Raw genomic sequence first — 22,362 nt, forward strand, 5'->3', positions numbered from 1 at the left:
TTGTTCTATCTTTCTTTCGGGAGAGATGGTTACGACCAGCTAGAATAGAATTTCGAGCTGCTAGAATGACTTCTTGTAGCTCTTTTCGCTCACCTGCTAGAGAATGGGTTCCGGCAGTTATTGTTATGGCTTTTCGGTCTTTTTGCTGCGAAAAATGGAAAGTCTTTCAAGCCAGAGGTGATTTCCGCCTCCTTGCTATGATGGTCGAGAATGGTTTTAACTCGCACTTTTCTCACATTGAACGACTGGTATCAATCGAAGTAAACCTGAAGTGAAAGGAAGAAATCATTCTAATTGCCGTCGTCTTTCTGCCGATGATTGATTCCGGAAAGCCTGAAGCCGAAACTTCCAATCCTACTAATCCCGCAACTTCCAATCCTGCAACAGCAAATACTGAAATGGACAAAATGCCGGGGATTCATGAAAGACGGGGATCAAACTCGGGATGAGAAAAGGCAAGAAAGAAGAAGAATCTCGATGGCGCAGGCGCTGTATAAAATGGAATTACCGATTTCAGATCCTGAAAGAGGAGGTGAGAAAACTCCGCCGCGCCGGGCAACATGCCCACTTTCAGAAATTCAACCATTGAGACGAAAATAGATGAATAAATCGTTGATCTTCTCTCCTCGATTACCCGCATGAGAACGAGTTAGCGTAGCGGGCTTTCTTTCACCCCCTGGGAACTGATCCTCTTCTCCCACTCAATCGCCTACCTGTAATTATGTTCCCTTACCCTAGAGTACCTTACCCGTCACTCTCCTTCTTACATGATATCAAAGACGCAGTATGGCATTTATAGAGGGGTTTACAACCAGTTCTTAGATGGGATTACACACAGATAAGCGTTAACATGAGAAAAGAAGGGCTAAGGCAAGGCGTTCGTCTCATCCTTTGTTAACTGGAAAATAACGACAAAGAGCACTCGCTGTAACAGACTCTTCTCTTTTGTTAGAATTTAATTGCTTAAGTGATGCTCGAAATCACTGATGCATGAGTAGATCCTCAGTACACTCGCGGAAAGGAACCTATGCTCGCCTTTGGATACCTGGTTTCAATCATGGCTGCTTGAACTCCCTCTCACTTTAGCTCGAGCTACTCCCTCCCTCTCGATCTGGAAACCAATCCTATGATAATAGGTCTATATGAACAACTACTGAAGTTGGCTTTCGATGACTACTTGCCTAAAGGATTGCTGTTACGGGCCTGCTTTCAAATTAGCTTGTCCTATAACCTGCTTGATAACGGACTTGATCACTGCCTTTGACTGGATAGGAATGAGTTCCCAACCTCAACAGAATAAGCCGAAACCAGAGATCGATAAGAAGACTTTACCCCAATGCAGTCCTTTTAGAGAAGGCTTGGCGGGTAGGCGTACTCATTTTCTATATAAGAAAATATCTCTTTCCTTCACACAAGGTTTTGAATCCTTCTCTTATTCAATTCTTCTCATAAGGTATTTATTAGTAGCAATCTATGAGTTAGTGCATTATCCTAGTAGCTTAGAAAACTCCTGCGCTAGGAGAAGCTAACATACCAAAAGGTGAAAGAGAAAAAGCTAAAGCTCGAGAAAGGCACTCGGTAAGGGCGGATAAAATGCTATCCCCGCCCTAACGGATCACTGAACTTGCTTGCCAGGTTCGCTTTCCTACTTCCGGGATGAACTAGAGAAGTTTTCAAAGAAAGACGAGTGAGCTCTCAGCTGAAAGACAATTTCTGCGATTCTTTTTAAGGAATCCCGAGATGAGCTATTCTCTATGCGGAAGAAGAGGAATCGGAAGAATCCATAGTAAATTAATCCAGAGAAGAGATAGGTGTTCTCTACGAGGAAGCAGCTCCTTATCTTATTCCTGATATGGGATTGGATTCCTCGTTTACTGAAATGAGAGAGAAGATAAAACCTATCTTATTATACGCTATTTCAAGATAAGAGGAATGGGAAAGTCAAATCGAAGACAAAGTCGAAGACGAATATCACAACCTGCCAAGCACAACCCCTAGAGGGAAGGACTGAGGGCTCGGGGACGCCCAACCTCCCAATCAGACAAAAGTGTACCCTTGGCCTCACATGAAGGATTTCCTTCTATAAGAGATATGAGAAGTATAGTTCGCATACTAGAAAAGCTAGGAATAGGAAGCAATCAATAGAACTACCAATCTTAGTTTCAATCTTATGGGAATCTTACTATCAATCTCAATCCATTGGTTGCCGAGATGCGATATGCCAACACCCCTTCCCAAAGCACATACCTCTTATAAAGGAGCTTAGAGCCAAGAGATGCTTAAACAGCAACCCAGTCTTCTTCTTCGATCCTCCATTCCCAGAAAATCCATTTGTTCCCCGGGAATCAAACTTGAGTCTGAAACTAGAGAAGGAGCGCTGCAAACAACCTAGAAGAAATGGGATCGAATTGCTCAGCTAAGACTTCACAATGCCCTCACCCTCTTCTATCCCTAGCTATGTCAAAAATTTATCTCACAGTCTATAGTAGCGATCTGAATCTTAATAAAGAATAAGTCAAGCTCTCTATCCGTCGAGTTGCTGAGCTTTAGAACTGCCTGGCCAGCTATATCGCAAACTAACTTCAACTTAGAGCGATTGGACAGCTTTCACTTCGACCTGTGACGAAGACCTTCCATGGTGATCAGATCAAACCATAGGGACAGAGCTAAAAACAGCACGTGTCGGGTCAGTGTCTCGGTAGGCTCAGTCAGAGCAAGATCTGTGGCATAACTTGATCACAATACAAAAACCTGCCGTTTCCCTCATAGCGCTATCAGACTTAGGGATCAGTTTATCATCACTCAACACCCTTCCTTTCGGAGTCGTATACATACCGGTAATATACGTGATAGTTCGCTCGATCTAACAACCTTTTTTTGTCTAATCTAAGTTTAACACAAGGAACCTCTTGCTCTTAAGGATTTTTTCCCTGAGTGTAAGGTGTGGAAGTCGTAAAGATTTGACTGCTATGAACAATTCCCTTTTTAAGGCGGTATTTTTTTCCCTTAAATGGATTCGTAAGTACGTGCAGGAGGTGAGGATTTCTGGTGAATGATGATTTTGAATAGCCAACTTGAGTAGTAGAACAGGGTCGGCGGTTGAGTTAGGCGCTTTCGCTTTCTTGTACGTCCGTTGTTTGTTTGGCTAGGTCGGTGTCTTCGCGATTTCTCCTTAGTGAGAAGGTGTCTTAAATGTTATGGCCGGGCCAGGTTTCAAAAGTCTCGAAACAATACGTTAGTTGCTATGGATTTATTTACACTTTTGAAGCAAGTGCATTTCTAGTTCTTCTGTGGAAGAAATGGAGCTAGAGTCATGGTTGACAATCGAGCTGGAAATCTTTCCTAATGTGGAAATTCTACTACTTTTGTTTGTACCTGCATCACTCTTCGAGCACAGCCGTCTTTACTATAGGCTTTCGTCTTTCTTTCCCGGACCAACCTTCTAAACCTACGACAGCAAAGGCATTAGGCCCGGACTCAAGGACAAGTTCCCCATCAGATCAAGGAGGCTTCCCTTTTGGGTTATTATATAGATGGCATGGCGAATCCCGTAGCAAGAGAGGTCGAGAGCAAGTCATGCTTTGATTATACCACCCAAAGGTATCCACGTTGATCATATCCCTCACGGAACACTATCTAGAAGATAGGAAAACTTGATGAGAGGAGTGGAGGTTCACAAGAAATAATGTGATGAGGCGCAGTGCAGTCTTACAGCGGTTTGCACACTGGATTGGTGATTGTGGGCTGATTGACCTAGGGTTCACTGGTCCTCGTTTCACATTTTGGAAGGGGGGCCCAGCAGGAATTCAAATTCGCCTGGACCGTGCCCTAGCTAAGGTGGAATGACGTTACTTGTATCCAGAAATTGTTGTTAAGCGCCTAACGTGGGTATAAAAAAGATCATTGACCGATTCTAATAGACCTCAGTGGCTCTAAGGCACCGTCTGTTGCATCTAGGCCATTCAGATTTCAGGCTGCTTGGTTAACTCAGAAAGAGTTCAAACCGTTTGTGATGGATAACTGGAATAAAAGCATACCTCTCGTCGATGTGCTTAGGAACTTGTAAACCAAAGTTTCTGTGTGGAACAGATCTGTGTTTGGCAATCTTCATCAGTAGGGAAAGAGAAGACTTATGGCAAGAATAGAAGGTATACAAAAAGCAAGAGCTTCAGCGGCTTCCTCGCATCTGTTTGGGATGGAGCGGAAAATAAAAGTAAAAGCAAAATATAAAGAGGTCCTGCGTCAGGTCAGGAGGAAATTCTATGGTATCAGAAAGCTGCGAGGAATCATCCAGGAAGAGTTGCATAATCGGGCTCAACAGATAACATTCTAAATGGATACAGCTCTCAAACACCACACTGAAGCAATTAACTTGGCTTGGGGTAAAACGATGTTGACTCTGCTGCGGGCGTCCCCTCCGACGGCCTATCTGCTACTTAGTCAACAGGCTCTGGTCCCGGATCAAGAAGGTCATCTACTGGAATTGCGCGTAGATATGCGTACAAAGGAATGCTGGCACTGGAAAGGAATTGGACTATATGATGGTGGGACAGGCTTTCCCCTATCCACGCTTGAGCTTAGAGCCATCCACACAGGTGGGGATATTAGGCTATATCGGAACAGGGAAAGATACTAGACGGAGTTGTGCTTTTCCCACCGATAAAGAATGACGAGCTCTAGCATCTCGAGCAATTGCGTGATACTAAACCGTGAAGTGAAGGTGCATCAACAAATGTTAAGGAAAGGAGAAGGAAGGAAAGATTCCAACCAGCGCGTTCGAAGTCCAGAACAGCAGTGCTGGAGGCTCATAGGACTGGGACTTCTCGAGAGCACGTCTCTCAACCAGGAGTGGTTAATCCCGAAGCATTTGGCATTGCTCCGAGCGAGGATCCTGGGGTGGCGCACTTGCCTCCGGATGCCCCTGCTGATCACAATGGTGTTATGATTTCAAATTTGAAATCTCATCCCATCATCATGCAGTTGACAACTTGGCCGAGACAGAGGAAAATCAAAGTAAAGGACGGTCACCGACTTCACCAGAACGGAAAAAAAGAAGATGGAACCCCATGAATAGGTATTCACTTTTCTTCTTTACCGGTCGTCAAATAGAGAACTACGATTGGCATAATTTATTAACTAGCTGACCTTCCAGCCCGCCCGCATCTAAGGAAAGCTATAGGGAAGACAATACCGTACCGAAGCCCTAAAATATCATAGCAGTTGTGAAGCGTGCCTATAAGGGGAATAGTCTTTAAGCTACTTTGTTCTTTATCGTAGCTCTGTAAGTATACACCATAAGGTAATTAATTATATCATCTTACTCTAACCGCTAACCGCATGGCTATTTGAGATTATCCTTTTCCACCTTCCTGGGCCCAAGCAATGGATTAAGTAGGATATTCCACAACAGGTAAATGCTTCTCCTCCCAATCTGATACTAAAGTGCCAACTCACGGGTAATCTGCTGACGTACCAGCAAGAACCGATTCTCATAACGAAGCTTAAGCTATGACATCCGCTAGGGAAGAATTAATGGAATCATTATCAGCTGCTTCCGTTCCAACTCCCGGGTAAGAAGAGTACCATAACAAGGAAGAACCGATGATAGCAGCTTAAGCTACAACCTCATATAAGGCTGCAGCTCTTCCAACTGAACTTCTTAGCATCCACCTCTTATTTACCCTTTTCCTACTAGTGCTAGGCCTCTTCTCGCTTCACCAGCTTAGCTTATCGAATATGATTGGGACCCCGTCGCTCTACTTTCTATCTCTGAAATACCTCTCACTTTCCCTACGGTAATTTCAGAGAAAGAAAAGCAAAAAGGCGTATCGGTTTCGGTGTACAGAAAACAGTATGGAAGAAGGATTTACGCTGTGAGGTCGGGATGTCCGGGAAAGAAGAATTGGACTACGACTACCGGAAAGCAAAAAAATACTTTCTACGACGAGACCAAGAATACTGGCACCCGTAACTGAACTAGTGACAAGATGGATTTCCCTAAGACACTTGAGCTGAACGTGTTTCCGACTTTAACTAGCTCTATAGACTGACTCGCCTACTCCCTACGCCCTACAACCCGAAAGACGGAACAAAGAGTTCTCTCTGCGGGCTCTGTCCTCTGTTCATAAGTTCAGTAGCCAAAGCTGCAAGAAAGAGGGAATTATTCAACAAAGCGTGCCCCTGAGTACCGCCCCCCGAACTACTTGCCCTATATATGACGAGTTGAACTGAGCTTGACTCGGAATGAAGGGAAAGACTTTTTTTTATTAAAAAAAACTTTCCATGACCTACTTTCCAACTTTATGGGAGTAGGGGCAACCAGCTGGAACTGTTCTATTTTTACGAGTTGACGGACTGAGAGAGAGAGAACAAAAGGTGGACTAAAGGCCAAGAAGAGGAGAGGAAGCGTAAGCTAATAACGCTTACCGCAAAGAACTTTTTTATTTCTATGAGCTGCCCTACCTATACCGACACCCGGAAAGCAAGCTACTTTGCTAATTCAATCCAATATAAACTAAATAAAGGGTGGTCTACGCTAAAGGAAGCACGATTACCGGTAAGCATAAAAGTATTCAGTGTCCCCTCGATCCGGTCTTTCAATGTACCCCGTTATCTAAGTCCTACGAGTTATCAAAGGTGGATGCCCCAGTTCAAGTGGGAAGCTCTCTTGCAAGCCAGTCGCAAGCAAGCTACTTATATTATGTCCCGAGCAGAAGTATTCATTCGTAGGGATGCCTAAGACAGCTTCAGCCCTCTTGGTTGTGCCCTATAAAAAATTTCCCACAAATAAGCCCAGCCCCCTTAGTTTTCCATGCCCTGAGAGTGATGAGTCCTTAGCCAGTAACGGCCAGTGCTTCTTTTCTTGCTTCCACTGAAGATACTCTTTCTTCGCTCCTCTCCAACTCGCTTACTCGTATAAGGGTCGATGCAATTGAGTCCTTTTACTACTATAAATGAATGCTCTCGTTACTTTTATGGAACTCGTCCTTTTTACTTTCTCTTATTGTCTTAATAACAATTGAATATCGCTTTCTTACTCTATGTTTATGTTCGCTGTGTAGCTCCAATACTTTATTTTCCCTCTATAAGATCTGATCGTTCAAGTTTCAAGCGCCAGAAGTAGGAATGAATGCTACAGCCTATCTACTGCTGCAGAAGCTTTCTTATTGGGTTAAGCTACTGGGTTAGCCGACATAGCGTACAAGGTTCGATGCTTTTTTATTATTAGTTATAAATTAAAAAGAAGGCTTTCAACGATTGGGTGGTTTACATCGACTGAATAGGATAGGGGAAATGAAATAAATCGTCTTCTTTCATATATGAATTGGAAAACTAAAGCATCAAAGGTTTTTAGCCCAGAAATCCAAGTATGATGGAGCAGAAGTTCTCTACCTCGGTAAGCTACCTATGTATGTCCCTCCCCGAGTTGGTCTGGTAAAGCAACTTCGTAGTCCCGTAAAGCTACTTTTCGTTCCGGCGGACAAGCACTCCTCTATTTTGTTCCTGCGGTCGAGCCAGCAAATCTCCCTCTCCCTTTGGTCGAGCATCTTCGAACCTCTGGGAAAGTAAGTTCCCCAAACCCCCTCTGGTCGAGTAACTACATACCTTGCAGTCGAGCTTCTTCGAACTTCTCGTTAACAGTTTGGCTCAAGTAACTTCGTACCTTTGGTCGAGCGACTTAGCCTTACCTTAATTAGCCTTAAACCTCCGGTCGAGCGGGAAAGCTACTTAAGCGGGGAAGCTACTTTAGTTCCCCGGGCAAACTACGTAAGTTTTCACCTTGCCGGTCAAGCTACTATTTTCTCGATTGGTGGAGGAACAGGACAGTCAGGAGCAGGTCCTTGGTACTTTCTTCCACTCCTAGTGATGGAAAACGCCAACGACTGTTGGCTTATTTAGAAAAGAAATATAGAGTACATTATAAAGAATTAATTAGTAGGTTGGATATTCGGAAGTTAAAAGGAAGTTAAAAACTCGTTAATTTCTTAATTTGAAGAGTTTTGTTGAATTATGAATTATTTGATTTATTAGATCTTGAGATGAACTTCTTTTTGTTTTCAGTAACTCGTGAAATGGATCGAGGAAACCCCTATGAATATACCAGCTAAACGAAAAGACCTTATGATAGTCAATATGGGTCCCCACCACCCATCAATGCACGGTGTTCTTCGACTCATTGTTACTCTAGATGGTGAGGATGTTATTGACTGTGAACCAATATTAGGTTATTTACACAGAGGAATGGAAAAAATTGCGGAAAATCGAACAATTATACAATATTTGCCCTATGTAACACGGTGGGATTATTTGGCTACTATGTTCACAGAAGCAATAACAGTAAATGGTCCAGAATTGTTAGGAAATATTCAAGTGCCAAAAAGAGCTGGCTATATCAGAGTAATTATGTTGGAATTAAGTCGTATAGCTTCGCATTTGTTATGGCTTGGACCTTTTATGGCAGATATTGGTACAAAGACTCCTTTCTTCTATATTTTTAGAGAGAGAGAGTTAATATATGATTTATTTGAAGCTGCCACTGGTATGAGAATGATGCATAATTATTTTCGTATCAGGGGTGTAGGGGCTGATCTACCTCATGGTTGGATAGACAAATGTTTGGATTTTTGCGATTATTTTTTAACAGGAGTTGCTGAATATCAAAAACTTATTACGCGAAATCCTATTTTTTTAGAACGAGCTGAAGGAGTAGGTATTGTTGGTGCGGAGGAAGCAATAAATTGGGGTTTATCGGGACCAATGCTACGAGCTTCCGGAGTACAATGGGATCTTCGTAAAGTTGATCATTATGAGTCTTACGACGAATTTGATTGGGAAGTCCAGTGGCAAACAAAAGGAGATTCATTAGCTCGTTATTTAGTCCGAATTGGTGAAATGATGGAATCTATAAAAATTATTCAACAGGCTCTCGAAGGAATTCCGGGCGGGCCCTATGAGAATTTAGAAACCCGACGTTTTGATAGAGAAAAGGATCCGGAATGGAACGATTTCGAATATCGATTCATTAGTAAAAAAACTTCGCCTACTTTTGAATTACCGAAACAAGAACTTTATGTCAGAGTGGAAGCCCCAAAAGGAGAATTAGGAATTTTTCTGATAGGGGATCAGAGCGGCTTTCCTTGGAGATGGAAAATTCGCGCGCCGGGTTTTAGCAATTTGCAAATTCTTCCTGAATTAGTTAAAAGAATGAAATTGGCTGATATTATGACAATACTAGGTAGTATAGATATCATTATGGGAGAAGTTGATCGTTGAAATGATAATTGATACAACACAACTACAAGCTATCCATCCTTTTTCTAGGTTCGAATCCTTAAACGAGGTCTATGGAATTATATGGGAGTTTGTTCCGATTTTGACTCTTGTATTGGGAATCACGATAAGCATACTAGTAATTGTATGGTTAGAAAGAGAAATATCCGCAGGGATACAACAACGTATTGGACCCGAATATGCAGGTCCTTTAGGAGTTCTTCAAGCTCTAGCGGATGGTACAAAACTACTTTTCAAAGAGAATCTTTTTCCATCTAGGGGGGATACTCATTTATTCAGTATTGGACCATCTATAGCAGTCATATCAACTCTATTAAGCTATTCAGTAATTCCTTTTGGTTATCACTTTGTTTTAACTGATCTAAATATTGGTGTTTTTTTATGGATTGCCATTTCAAGTATTGCTCCCATTGGACTTCTTATGTCAGGATATGGATCAAATAATAAATATTCCTTTTTAGGTGGGCTACGAGCTGCTGCTCAATCGATTAGTTATGAAATACCTTTAACTATTTGTGTGTTATCCATATCTCTACGTGCGATTCGTTGAAACAGAACTTTCTCACTATTCCTTTCTTTTTGGGAAGAAAGCGAAATGAATTGAATAGATATCTTCATTTTTTATTCATCATTTGGGTTGATGAAGTAAATTAGATAGTTCTATGAGTGAAAGAAAACAACTTCGAAATTTGCAGTAAAAAAATTGAGACTCATTTCCTATGTACAAGAATAAAACAGAAATAAACATAAGAAAAGAAGACTGTTTGCCCCAAGATTGGTTGATTAGTTATCCTAGCTTGAAGCGGGCTCCAAAGATCAACTTTATGGAGTTTTCACTATCATTTATTAGGTATTCTCCATAAGTATTACCCTAATGCTAACAGGTGATTGAGCAAAAATGAGTGGATGGTTAGGAACACGAAGATACACAAAAGATTAGTAATGGAGATTTAAAAAATAATCGAAAAAGCTATTTCGACAAAAAGTATATTAATCGGGGCTTTAAGTTCGTAGAAATGATCAGGAAGTGCTCCCCATGATTCCAATCCAGAGTTTGCTCCTACCCAACAATTAAAGAACTGACTATCCGGAACGAAATAATCCTTTCCTTTTTTTAACCCCTTTTTTTTCGTTTTTTCAGAAAGAAGAATAAGAACGAAAAATAAAAAAAAAAGAATAGAATTACAATGGAAAAATCAATCTTTTTTTATTCTTTTCTCCTATATCGATATTCAGAGAGATAGAATTTGTCGGAATATTTTCGTAATCGAAAACGATAGGTTGAAATATCTATTGGTATTTTAACAAGGAATTTTACAAAGAGTATTTTATTGAAGAATTAAAGTTATTACTCAAGAAATAAAAATTGAAATTATTAAAGGATGAGATCAATTCCGAAGTACTTTTGGAGTTTTAGTATTATAACAGATAGAATTTCATTGCTCGAATTTTGGAACGTCGATAGATTTGGTTTTATTTTGATCCGATCTATTCTACAAATATATCAAAATAAATAATACAATCAATCTGGTCCTTAAATTTATTTTAAGACTTCGAGGAGCCGTATGAGGTAAGAATCTCATGTACGGTTCTGTAATAGCGATGGGAATAGTGATGTTATCATCGACTATGATTAGCTAATAGTTCAAGTACAGTTGATATAGTTGAGGCCCAATCAAAATCTGGTTTTTGGGGGTGGAATTTGTGGCGTCAACCACTAGGATTTTTTATTTTTTTTATTTCTTCTCTAGCAGAATGTGAAAGATTACCTTTTGATTTGCCAGAAGCAGAAGAAGAATTAGTAGCAGGTTATCAAACGGAATATTCAGGTATCAAATTTGGTTTATTTTATATTGCTTCCTATCTAAACTTATTAGTTTCTTCATTATTTGTAACAGTTCTTTACTTGGGCGGTTGGAATATTTCTATTCCGTATATATTCGTTCATGAGTTTTTTGAAATAAATAACATAAGCGGAGTCGTTGGACCAACAATTGGTATCTTTATTACATTGGTTAAAACTTATTTGTTCTTGTTCATTCCTATCACAACAAGATGGACTTTACCGAGACTAAGAATGGACCAACTTTTAAATCTTGGATGGAAATTTCTTTTACCTATTTCTCTCGGTAATCTATTATTAACAACCTCGTTTCAACTCCTTTCACTATAAAGGAAAAGCATAATAAAAAAAGACAAGTATAATTCTAATAATAATCAAAAAAGAAAAGTCTAATAAAAGAATATTATGAGTTGTCTTCAAATCAAATAAGAGAAAAAAATAAAGATAAAATTATTCATAAAAATTCACGCTATGTTTCCCATGGTAACTGGGTTCATGAATTATGGGCAACAAACCATACGAGCCGCAAGGTACATTGGTCAAAGTTTCATGATTACCTTATCCCATGCAAATCGTTTACCTGTAACTATTCAATATCCTTATGAAAAATTAATAACATCAGAGCGTTTCCGCGGTCAAATCCATTTTGAATTTGATAAATGCATTGCTTGTGAAGTATGTGTCCGTGTATGTCCTATAGATCTGCCTGTTGTTGATTGGAAATTGGAAACAATTGCTAAATTACAGTATTGATTTCGAAATCTGTATATTTTGCGGCAACTGTGTTGAGTATTGTCCAACAAATTGTTTATCAATGACGGAAGAATACGAGCTTTCTACTTATGATCGTCATGAATTGAATTATAATCAAATTTCTTTGGGTCGTTTACCAATGTCAGTAGTTGACGATTATACGATTCGAACAATTTTCAATTCAACTAAAAAAAAGTATAAACCACTTTGATTGATTAAAAAGTACAATTATTAAACTAAAAAAACGAAAATTATGTTTTGATTTAAAGGTATGGAAGGGGGTTTCTTGGTCAATGACTCCAAAAATTTGAAATTCCAACTATTGATTTGATTGATGAAAATTGCATCGAAACTTAATTTGGATTGACAATCTATTAATATATCTATAACTCTATGCATAATGGATAATTATTTCGAGAATCTAATTTCGAATGTCTTTTTCAAGAAAGAATGAAATTAGTACAATGGTTGTACATATAGTAATTATTTACACCCCTTCGGACTTCAAATTAAGGGCCTATAATATTCTATATTTTCTATGTTATATTCTAAAATTCTATTATAAAAAATAGCAAAAAAAAGGAATATAAAATATAAAAAAGGTTTTTCTGGTCAAGTCAATAAGGTCATGAAGAAACAATTCAAGTTTTTTATTTCTTATTTTACGTGCAATGGATTTACCTGGACTAATACACGATTTTCTTTTAGTCTTTCTGGGATTAGGTCTTATATTAGGAGGTTTAGGGGTAGTATTATTTACCAACCCAATTTTTTCTGCCTTTTCATTAGGATTCGTTCTTGTTTGTATATCTTTATTTTATATTTTAGCAAACTCTCATTTTGTAGCTGCTGCACAGCTCCTTATTTATGTGGGAGCTATAAATATTTTAATTATATTTGCCGTAATGTTCATGAATGGTTCAGAATATTACAAAGATTTTAATCTTTGGACTGTTGGAAATGGGGTTACTTCCTTAGTTTGTACAAGTATTTTTCTTTCACTAATTACTATTATTCCAGATACGTCATGGTACGGAATTATTTGGACTACAACAACAAATCAGATTATAGAACAAGATTCGATAACTAATGGTCAACAAATTGGAATTCATTTAGCAACAGATTTTTTTCTTCCATTTGAGTTCATTTCAATAATTCTTTTAGTTGCTTTGATAGGTGCGATTGCTGTGGCTCGCCAGTAAGAAATTTTTCGAATTAGTAATCAAAATTAAAACTGTTTTCTATGTTATCACATCTATTTTCCTTCAATTCTATTTAAAGATTATTTATGTTATGTATAAATTCTTTTATTTCATCTATTATCCATAGATTTTCGATTTTTTGGTTATGTACGTATGATATTCTTAATTCTAGTCAATCTGAGGTGGAATTGTTGTTCATATTGAAATAAATCGAAATTGATAAGGAGTTAGTCAATGATGCTCGAACATGTACTTATTTTGAGTGCCTGTTTATTTTCTATCGGTATCTATGGATTGATCACGAGTCGAAATATGGTTAAAGACCCAGGTCAACAGATGGTATTAGTCCTTAGAATAAATTAAAAGGTTATTCCCGTCTGTCCTACGAGTAAGCTCTTTTAGGCCTTTGGGAAGAAAGCTAGAATGATTTTCTCTTCTTTCATGTGAATCACATTAGCTTAGCATTAGCTAGATTTTCTATAACCTCCAGGTTCCAGTGTGGTTAAGCTTATAGCTCTTGTCGCTAGCTCTTATGAAGTTGTGAATGGTCTCGTTATCTTATTAGAAGTTTGAAGAGATAGGCTGCTTTCCTTGGCACGAACGGGGGAAGAAGAGGTTGTTCCAGCTACAGGTGTCTTGGATTCGGCTGGTGGTCTCGTAACTAAATAAGTAGAAGATTCCGTCTCCTTAAATTAAGGAATTTCTTTAGATTCATCCCCTAGTTTTGTACCCAAGTCAGTAGACTCCCCTTTCTTGCTTTCCTTCACCGTCATTGACATTGAACTGATATTATGGAGAAGAAAAGAAGTAAAATACTGCTGGAAGTGAAAGATTGAAAATTCAATGTTGTATGCACACGTGGCAGCATCAATAGTGAGAGCTCATAGAAGAAATAAAAAAAAAGGATTACCAACATATGTGACCTAGTAGTTTGATGACCGATAAAGGTAGAGAGTTGTGTACCATACCTTGTCTAGAGGCGAGAGATGAGCTCTGAAGAGAATCTGATGGAAGGCATAGAGAGAAACCAGGAAGGCCAAGAAATGGACATGACTGAAAACAACAAGGACCAAACTCTCATGAGTTGGAGTGAAGAACAAGAAATGGATCTACCAGAGGAACAGATGGGGGAAGCTACCTACAGAGAGAAAGTGGTGGGGAGCTCCTCAAGGAAGCAGGAGTTTTTAAAACGGATTTTGTCTGCAGAAGGGAAGGAAGAGTCATAGGATGTGTAGTAGTAGCATAAGAAAGCATGCCCAATCCAAGACGACCGCCTTCTTGTCGCCGACATCCGTGCAAGCAGGCATAAACAAGCCCCACTACGATGATCGAGGCCTTAGCCTAATTCATCTTATTATTCTTACTTAAGTGTCCTGCAAAGGCTCACTTTCTAAACGCGACTTGAGATCAGATGTCGGTATTCTCGAGTACTACTATACGTGATTTCTTACGAATCAAGACAAGAAAGGATGTTGGCATTCGATCTTTTTGATGTTTCCATTCCGAAACATCCGATGCAGGGGAAGAAGTCAATGCCTCAGTAACCCGAACGGGAAGAAGGAGTTAAAAAAGCAGCAGCAAAGGAAGGGCTAATTCATTTATTCTTACTTCATCAGCTGAATCAGTTGAAAAGTCAGTCCCAGAACCTACAGAAGATAAAGCTGAAGTCGGATGCAACTGACGAAATTGAATATGGAGAAGAAATGAAATAGATAGCGGATAAGCCGCTTTACTCGAGATGGGATGAATACCCGTTGTTATCTTCCCCGCCGACTTCACTCGCCTAAGGGGCGTAGCGAGCGATGGCCGATTCAATAGCAGGGGTTAGTCTTCAAAGAGCTAAATCGATGTCACTGTCACTTGTGGGATCAGATCTACCTCACTTAAGCAAGAATAGCTAGCTATAGAGACCTTTTCTTGCCCCCTAGTGCAGCAGCAGTATGCCCACGCTTTCTTTCTATACGCGCAATTTAGGAGGAGAAAAGTTGATGGGACCCGAACCTACCTCCCAACCTAGAGTAGCTAGATGAGGAAGTAAAATCCATCCTTGTTCATACATTGGTTCTCCGGTACAAAATGAGCCACTTCAAATAGGTTCATTGCTCCGGCCCAGAATACGATTAATCCAGCATGAGCTACATGAGCTCCTAGAAGCTTACCGGATAAATTGATAAGTCGCGCATTCCCGGCCCACCAAGCTAAACCCGTGGTTTCTTGGTCACGACCGGCTATAAAGTTCCATTAAAGAGCGTTTCCACGTGGTAGAACCTCCTCAGGGAATATAAGGTTTTCATGAGGCTGATCTTGAGCCGCCATCCAAGCACGAATACCTTCGTTTAAGAGAATATTTTTAGTGTAGAAAGTCTCAAATTCAGGATCTTCCGCTGCACGGATTTCCTGAGAAACGAAGTCATAGGCACGTAGATTCAGAGCCAGACCGACTACTCCAAGAGCGCTCATCCATAAACCAGTTACTGGTACAAATAACATAAAGAAATGTAACCAACGTTTATTGGAAAAAGCAACCCCAAAGATTTGAGACCAAAAGCGGTTAGCGTTGACCATTGAATAAGTTTCTTCAGCTTGAGTTGGGTTAAAAGCACGGAATGTATTGGCACCATCACCATCTTCAAATAAAGTATTTTCCACAGTAGCACCATGAATAGCGCATAACTGGGCAGCGCCCAATACGCCAGCAACTCCCATCATATGAAATGGGTTCAGCGTCCAGTTATGAAACCCTTGGAAAAAGAGGATGAATCGAAATATAGCTGCTACACCAAAACTAGGTGCAAAAAACCAACCAGACTGCCCTAGTGGATAAATCAGGAATACAGAAACAAAAACAGCAATTGGACCAGAGAATGCAGATTGCATTATAAGGTCGCAATTGCACGGATCGAGCAAGTTCAAATTGACGTAACATAAAACCTATTAGTCCGAAAGCGCCGTGAAGAGCAACAAAAGTCCACAAACCGCCTAATTGACACCAACGAGTAAAATATCCTTGTGCTTCAGGACCCCATAGTAATAACAAAGAATGTGCTAAACTATTAGCGTCATGATTCAATTCATGAATTAGCCTACTAGAGTTCACTGCATATATATAATATATAGTATATATAGTATATCATTCGTGTCTCTGTTACAAGACGGCTCAACTAAATCGAATGAAATCCAATGAGAAAAAAGAATATAAGAAATTTTTATGTATGCCTAATTTTCCTGGGATTGTAGTTCAATCGGTCAGAGCACCGCCCTGTCAAGGCAGAAGCTGCGGGTTCGAGCCCCGTCAGTCCCGACGGATCCAAATCCAATAATAAAAAATATTAACCATTTTCTGTGAAAGGGGGACAAATAGCAGAATTTCATTCCAAAGGGGGATCCCTCTTATTTCTATTTTCGTTTTTCATTTCTCACAAATACAAATATGGGAATTTAAATTTCTTAAACTAGTACCAAGATCGTGCCGAAGCAAAGATGAGGACGTTAGCTTTTGATGCGCTGATCTGAAGCGAGAGATCGAAGAAGTAAACTTCCTTCGGTTCGATTGGAGGAAAAAAAAGCCACAGGGCCAGGGTGAAGCAGCTTCGAAAGCTGGAAAGAAGACGCTCGAGTTGCTAAGGAGGAGCTGACTGCTTTGAACCGTCTTCTTTGAATTCTTTTCTTTTTAGCAACAACAATGTTATCAATTTTGGACATGCTGCTATCGATCAAACTAGATCAGATCGATAGTAGTGCATCTGAAAATTCTTAATTGGCTAGTTGTAAATAGCCCCAGACTATGGAACAAAGGATTATACCGGACTTACCTACACCGAGGTATTGACGGTGATTCTCACATATCACAGAACAGAATGTGATATGATGAGATAGAATGCAATAGAAAGAAAGACACAGGGAATGGCTTACCTACTCTTAACGGTCAAAGCGAACCCTTTCATTCCGAATTAAAGAATTCGGAATGCGAAATTGCCAATGAACCTCTTCTGCCTGGAACTCCTCTATCTAATGCTTGGGAGGCCGCCTCGACTTTTTTAGAACAGGTCCGAGTCAAATAGCAATGATTTGAAGCACTTCTTTTTACACTATTTCGGAAACCCAAGGACTCAATCGTATGGATATGTAAAATACAGGAGAAAGAAAGGAAAAAAGAATACTTTTTATTTAAGTATGACTTAAGCCACCCAATCCATATGTATTATAGAATCAAATCGATTCCCACTTTAAGTATAAGTATTTGATCTCTTGTCTCAGTTAATTAAGAGGAGTCATGGAGAGAACGGGTTCAAAATCACGATCAATTCCTTTTTCAAATCCTGCTGCAGCTGCACGAGCCCTCCCCGCGTGCCATAAATGACCTACGAATAGGAAGAAACCTAGAACAAAATGAGAGGTAGCTAACCAACTTCGAGGAGAGACATAATTGACTGCATTGATCTCGGTAGCTACGCCACCTACAGAATTTAATGAACCTAAAGGCGCATGGGTCATATATTCCGCGGAACGACGTTCTTGCCAAGGTTGTATGTCTTTTTTCAACCTACTCAAGTCCAAACCGTTTGGACCTCTTAGAGGTTCTAACCAAGGAGCACGCAGATCCCAAAAACGCATAGTTTCTCCTCCAAAAATAACTTCTCCGGTAGGCGAACGCATTAAATATTTACCTAACCCAGTAGGTCCTTGAGCGGATCCAACGTTAGCCCCAAGCCATTGATCTCTAACTAGAAAAGTAAAAGCTAGCTTGAGAAGATTCGGGGCCAGTAGGCCCGTAAAACTCACTAGGATAAGCGGTATTATTGAACCAGACAAAGCAACAAGCAATGAAACCAAAAACGGATAAAGCGGCTAGACTATAAGATAAGTAAGCCTCTCCAGACCATACAAGTGCACGGCGAGCCCATGCAAAGGGTTTAGTTAAGATATTCCAGATTCTGCCAAGTATACAAATGGAACCTAACCATACATGCCCCCCAATTATATCTCCCGTCTTTTACTAGAACATCGCTTGTTCGATCGCTAGATCCATTGTTCGAATCTGTTGTGCTAGAATCTCCTCTTCCCTTTGCAATTAATTGAAGAAGAAGAAACTCTGAATGGAAGAGTGAGATCGTTATTGCATAGATAAGGTGCCTATCTCTACACGTCCACAGTGAAATCAGAAAAGCAAAGAAGGAACTTTCGCACTTCCTCGGGATGGTCCACTCGATGACTATCCCTGGGGCTGACAAGAGGCCTTTGGGAGATGCGATTGGATGCTGGCATGACGACTGGGTTCAAGGCTTTTGGGTCAAGTTGAATATATGTAGGGGCTCTCTCACCTTTCTTTGGTGATTCCCCGAGCCAACCAATGTTTGGATTCCCGGATCAATGAAGGACGAGATGGCGTGTGTGATCTATTAGTATACGTCCCGTCATACCTTCCCAACGATTAGTGAGATAGTCACTCCGCTTCCCAAGTCAAACCATCAAGGTCTGGTACTCTCTTTCCCGCTAGTGCTATTGTCAAGTCTTCTTCCTCTTCATCAAGTCAAAAGAACAGATCTTTTTCTATTTCTTGGAAAAGGATTGAAGGGACTCTTGGAATGCGCATCAGTCACTCTACCTCTGGAAGTGTGAAAAGGAACTACAGCATAACTAGGGGAAGGAGCGGAGCAGCTCGACCAAAGGGAGAGGATGGAGGGCAAAGAAGAAGAGAATCGAATCAATTTGACTATGAAAGTCTTGGCTGGGGGGATTCTTTATCTTATTCCATCCATGAGGAACGGAGCCCACTATTCAAGAAATTAAATGGCTAGAAGATGTGTCAATGAACGGAAAAGTCTTTCAAGATGTGGAGCGAGATTCCCTTATGATGTTTATGGATAGGAGGCGGACAAAAAAGCTCAGCCAATGGGCCTTTCCCTTTATCTATAGGTATACCATCCCTTACACTTGGTCTGAATCCAAGCCCTTTACCTTTGTGAGATAGCAAACTCTTGCGCGCACCCTTAGACCTATTCCAGCTATTGACCCAGAAGTTCCTTGTCTTTGATGAAGTGGAAAAGCTTATTCCGTCGATCATGGAGTTCTTAATGCACTAGCCAAAGCTCCATATCCATTATGTATGCCATGGGAAGGTAAGAATGATGAGGATGGGCTACTCATTAGCGAGCGTATGGGACCCCCATACTCTTGTCCGTCACCGATCCTTCTATCTCTCTGCACCTCCTATTTAGCTATGATCTCCCGAATCCATCTTCCAAGATCGGTCCAATAAGAAGACTGCTTTTCTTGGATAGTATCTCTCGCCAAGCCCGCTGCGCGCCCTCTTTCTCTTTTTGCTCTTTCTATGGGGTATTGACTTTGGGTAAAGTAGTAGTTCAGTTGGCTTAGTGCTATTGCATGGTTTTTCAGTTTTGAACTGAAACTGGAGTAAAAGTTAAGTTTTTGATAGGGAATTTTAAGGAAGATAGCAAGTAAGCAGGGATAGAAATTACTAGCTAGCTTATTTGTCTCAGTGCTCTCTCGACACTGATGGCTTTCTGGTAGGCTGACTCTAGAGAAGAAGCCGAAGGAAGAGAGCTAGACTAGAATTCAACAAAGCAGATCAATCAAAGAAGTTGAAAAGCCAGTTCCGTTCCGATCGATGATGTCACGAAAGACCTTTTCACTCTTTTTCATATCCAATAAGAAGGGTAGCACTTTGACCATATTCACGAGAGTGCTAAGATCAAAAGTTCTATAAGGGTAAGCTATGTCATGTCACCGGAAGATGGGCCTATTGGACGACATGAGGTGTGCTGGTCGTATCCTATCATCATTTTACCTAGTGGGCATGCTCGTCCAAGAGAGATTTGCGCTTGTCCTTGCTAATTACTGTCTATCCTAGTTTCCTATCTCCGTCACCAATTAATTTTTAATACATAATTTCTTTGGCATGCCCAAAACTAGGGATTCCGGGGAAGCCACCTACCGCTGCGTATGCTTTTTAGCCTGTACTTCCTTTCTCTCTGTGCTTTTCTGTCTTCTTTATAGCGAGTGAAGTGCTTCACAGGGTGGAGCATGAACGTATAAGAAAGAGTCCTAGCTTAAGGGGCTCAACTCAATCAATTGAAGATAAAAGTACTAGCATCTCTTCTTCGCCCATGCGAGAAGAAGAGATGCAGATGATTGCCCCTTCAACAAGAAGAGATGCAGATGAAATAGCCGCACTCGCTTATTTGATTCGGCCTATATATCTAAGTCAACAATTTATTTCTGAGAAAATCTCTTCCTACTCGGGTCATACATAACACTGTACCGGATAAAGGTCGAACTAATTGCGTAGATAATAATAAAAGACGGCTATCATTCTCTACTCTTCTCCTCTTCGACCTCTACTTACAAGCGTTGATCTGTCTTCTTCCTTACTGTCTTATGAGTCTGTCTCGTAATGCCTATTCTCTTCCCCCACTGCTTGTACTTACTGCCGGGGATGCCTTCTTGCTTAAAGAGCTTTTTGCAAATGAATCCGTAGCCTTGGGCTAAGAATAGCGGCTACATGGCTTCAACTCCCCGTAACCTCGCCTTCGAAGAGTTTTGCCACAATATAAGGATGGATGTGACTGGGGTCAATGCTAAGGGATCCAGTTGCTTCCGTAGAGTATGTTGATCCAGATACATACCATACCAATTTCTCATTTATTGAGAAAGACCGAGTACCTATGCCCTAGCGAACTACGTTCTGTCCATCTTACTATTTAGCTAACTTAGCGTTCCCAGGACACCAGTTCCAACCCAGCTCCTCAGGGAAACTCTTTTTTTTTGTTATGCCCCTTGCTCTATAGCCATCTTACTTATACCAGCCAGAGGAGATACGCTTACCAGAAAGATCTTACTTTTAGATAGGGGGAACCCCCTTATAGAATATCCACTTTCTTTCAAAAGCAAGTAAATGAGATTGTCATCGTCAGTTTCATTTCGTGAACCAGCAACCCTACCTACTCGCTCCGGTCTTTGTCTCACCATAGATGAAGAAGCTCTCATCGGTACAGGATACTAATACACTAATAGTAGAGGGTCAGAACAAGGGCCCGCGAGCTCGGGAAGAAAGTAGAATGAACCAAGTCCTACCCGGAAGGAACCATCAGAGATGTCTTAATTTACCAAGGAGAAAGGCTGCCACACGAGCCAATTGGCGAAGCCATAAGGAGCTAAGTGATAAGAGAAGGTATAGTTCATATGTCCCCTAGGGGGATCCGTCAATCTTCTATGTCCGAGTCTAGTTCTGAGTCTTCCCTTTCTTCCGGTTTTTCTTCTTTAGATCTCGATGTCGTAGACCTCGACGAGTCTATCTTTCTTACCTTTATTTTACCATTGAGAAAAGATCCGGGAAGCATACCAGGAGACCAATAGCAGTCTAAGAAGAAGTGATTAATAGTTTCTGCAGTAAAGCAAGATTTTGTATGGGCATTCTTTTCTTTTCTTGGGGTAAAATCAATCTTATTGCACTAGCTAACCTACCTCTCCTATACCTTTCTCTACAAGGTCATCGTGAGTGAGAGAGTTTCTCATTCGTTAGAGTGGTCGACTTTGAAGGTAGGGCTATTGACTTTGATCAACAAGCCGGGTTTCCTTCGCCCTTCGTGGTTAGTCTTCTTCGTGGATCCCATTGTCTTTAAAGACCTTTTATTTTAGTCCTTGTGGGTCAGAATGACTAATCTTGCCTAGTCCGGAGCTCTGTGTCAGTGTCTCGAATCCACTTCTAAGCAGGCGTCGGTTGACAATGATCTCTTCGGGGAGCAGAAAGAATGAAGCTTCACTTTTCTAAATTTTTCCTCACCCGGGGGAAAGCGATACATTCCATTTACAAGGAAATTTTTGATCTATCCAAGACGAGCTTCGTTTTATCTTTCTTTGTGCCTTTCTTTAGTTCTCTGATTTCTTACTACCAATTACTCTTATTTGCCTAGAACAAGATGGGGAACGACTATTGAACGGACCTTTTTTACTCGTTTCGGTCTCTTTCTCCTCAAAAAGTCCATAAAAGTAAGTTACTGCGCCGCTACTTGGGACCTTGATTCGGCTAATTACGATGTTTCCCCTGAGTCTTGCTCATCATCTTCTCGTTAACCTTTGATTTACAGGGTTTGTTAATCTTTGTGGGTGTAAACTCTAATCCCTGGTGAAGAGGTATCTGAGAGATTTGAGGTAAATACAAGAAAAATATTTTTGGAAAGTTCAATCTCACCTACGAGAATCTGTACTCGATCCATGTCAGTCGGAGGACTAAGAATGGAAGAGAACGTATCC

The 22,362-nt window shown here is 40.5% G+C and overlaps 1 protein-coding gene and 1 pseudogene across 1 annotated transcript; one reads left to right on the top strand and one right to left on the bottom strand.

Moving 5' to 3' along the window:
• The first annotated feature begins 7,945 nt into the window (after nucleotides 1-7,945).
• On the top strand, nucleotides 7,946-9,849 carry LOC136223643 (NAD(P)H-quinone oxidoreductase subunit H, chloroplastic-like). Its single transcript, XM_066011758.1, has one exon. The coding sequence runs from the start codon at nucleotides 8,092-8,094 to the stop codon at nucleotides 9,271-9,273; it is 1,182 nt and encodes a 393-aa protein (XP_065867830.1). The 5' UTR covers nucleotides 7,946-8,091; the 3' UTR covers nucleotides 9,274-9,849.
• A 5,189-nt stretch (nucleotides 9,850-15,038) lies between these two features.
• LOC136223644 (photosystem II D2 protein-like) lies at nucleotides 15,039-16,198 on the bottom strand (annotated as a pseudogene).
• Between the last annotated feature and the right edge of the window lie 6,164 nt (nucleotides 16,199-22,362).

The sequence above is a fragment of the Euphorbia lathyris genome, chromosome 3, assembly GCF_963576675.1.
Source record: "Euphorbia lathyris chromosome 3, ddEupLath1.1, whole genome shotgun sequence".
Lineage (NCBI taxonomy): Eukaryota > Viridiplantae > Streptophyta > Magnoliopsida > Malpighiales > Euphorbiaceae > Euphorbia > Euphorbia lathyris.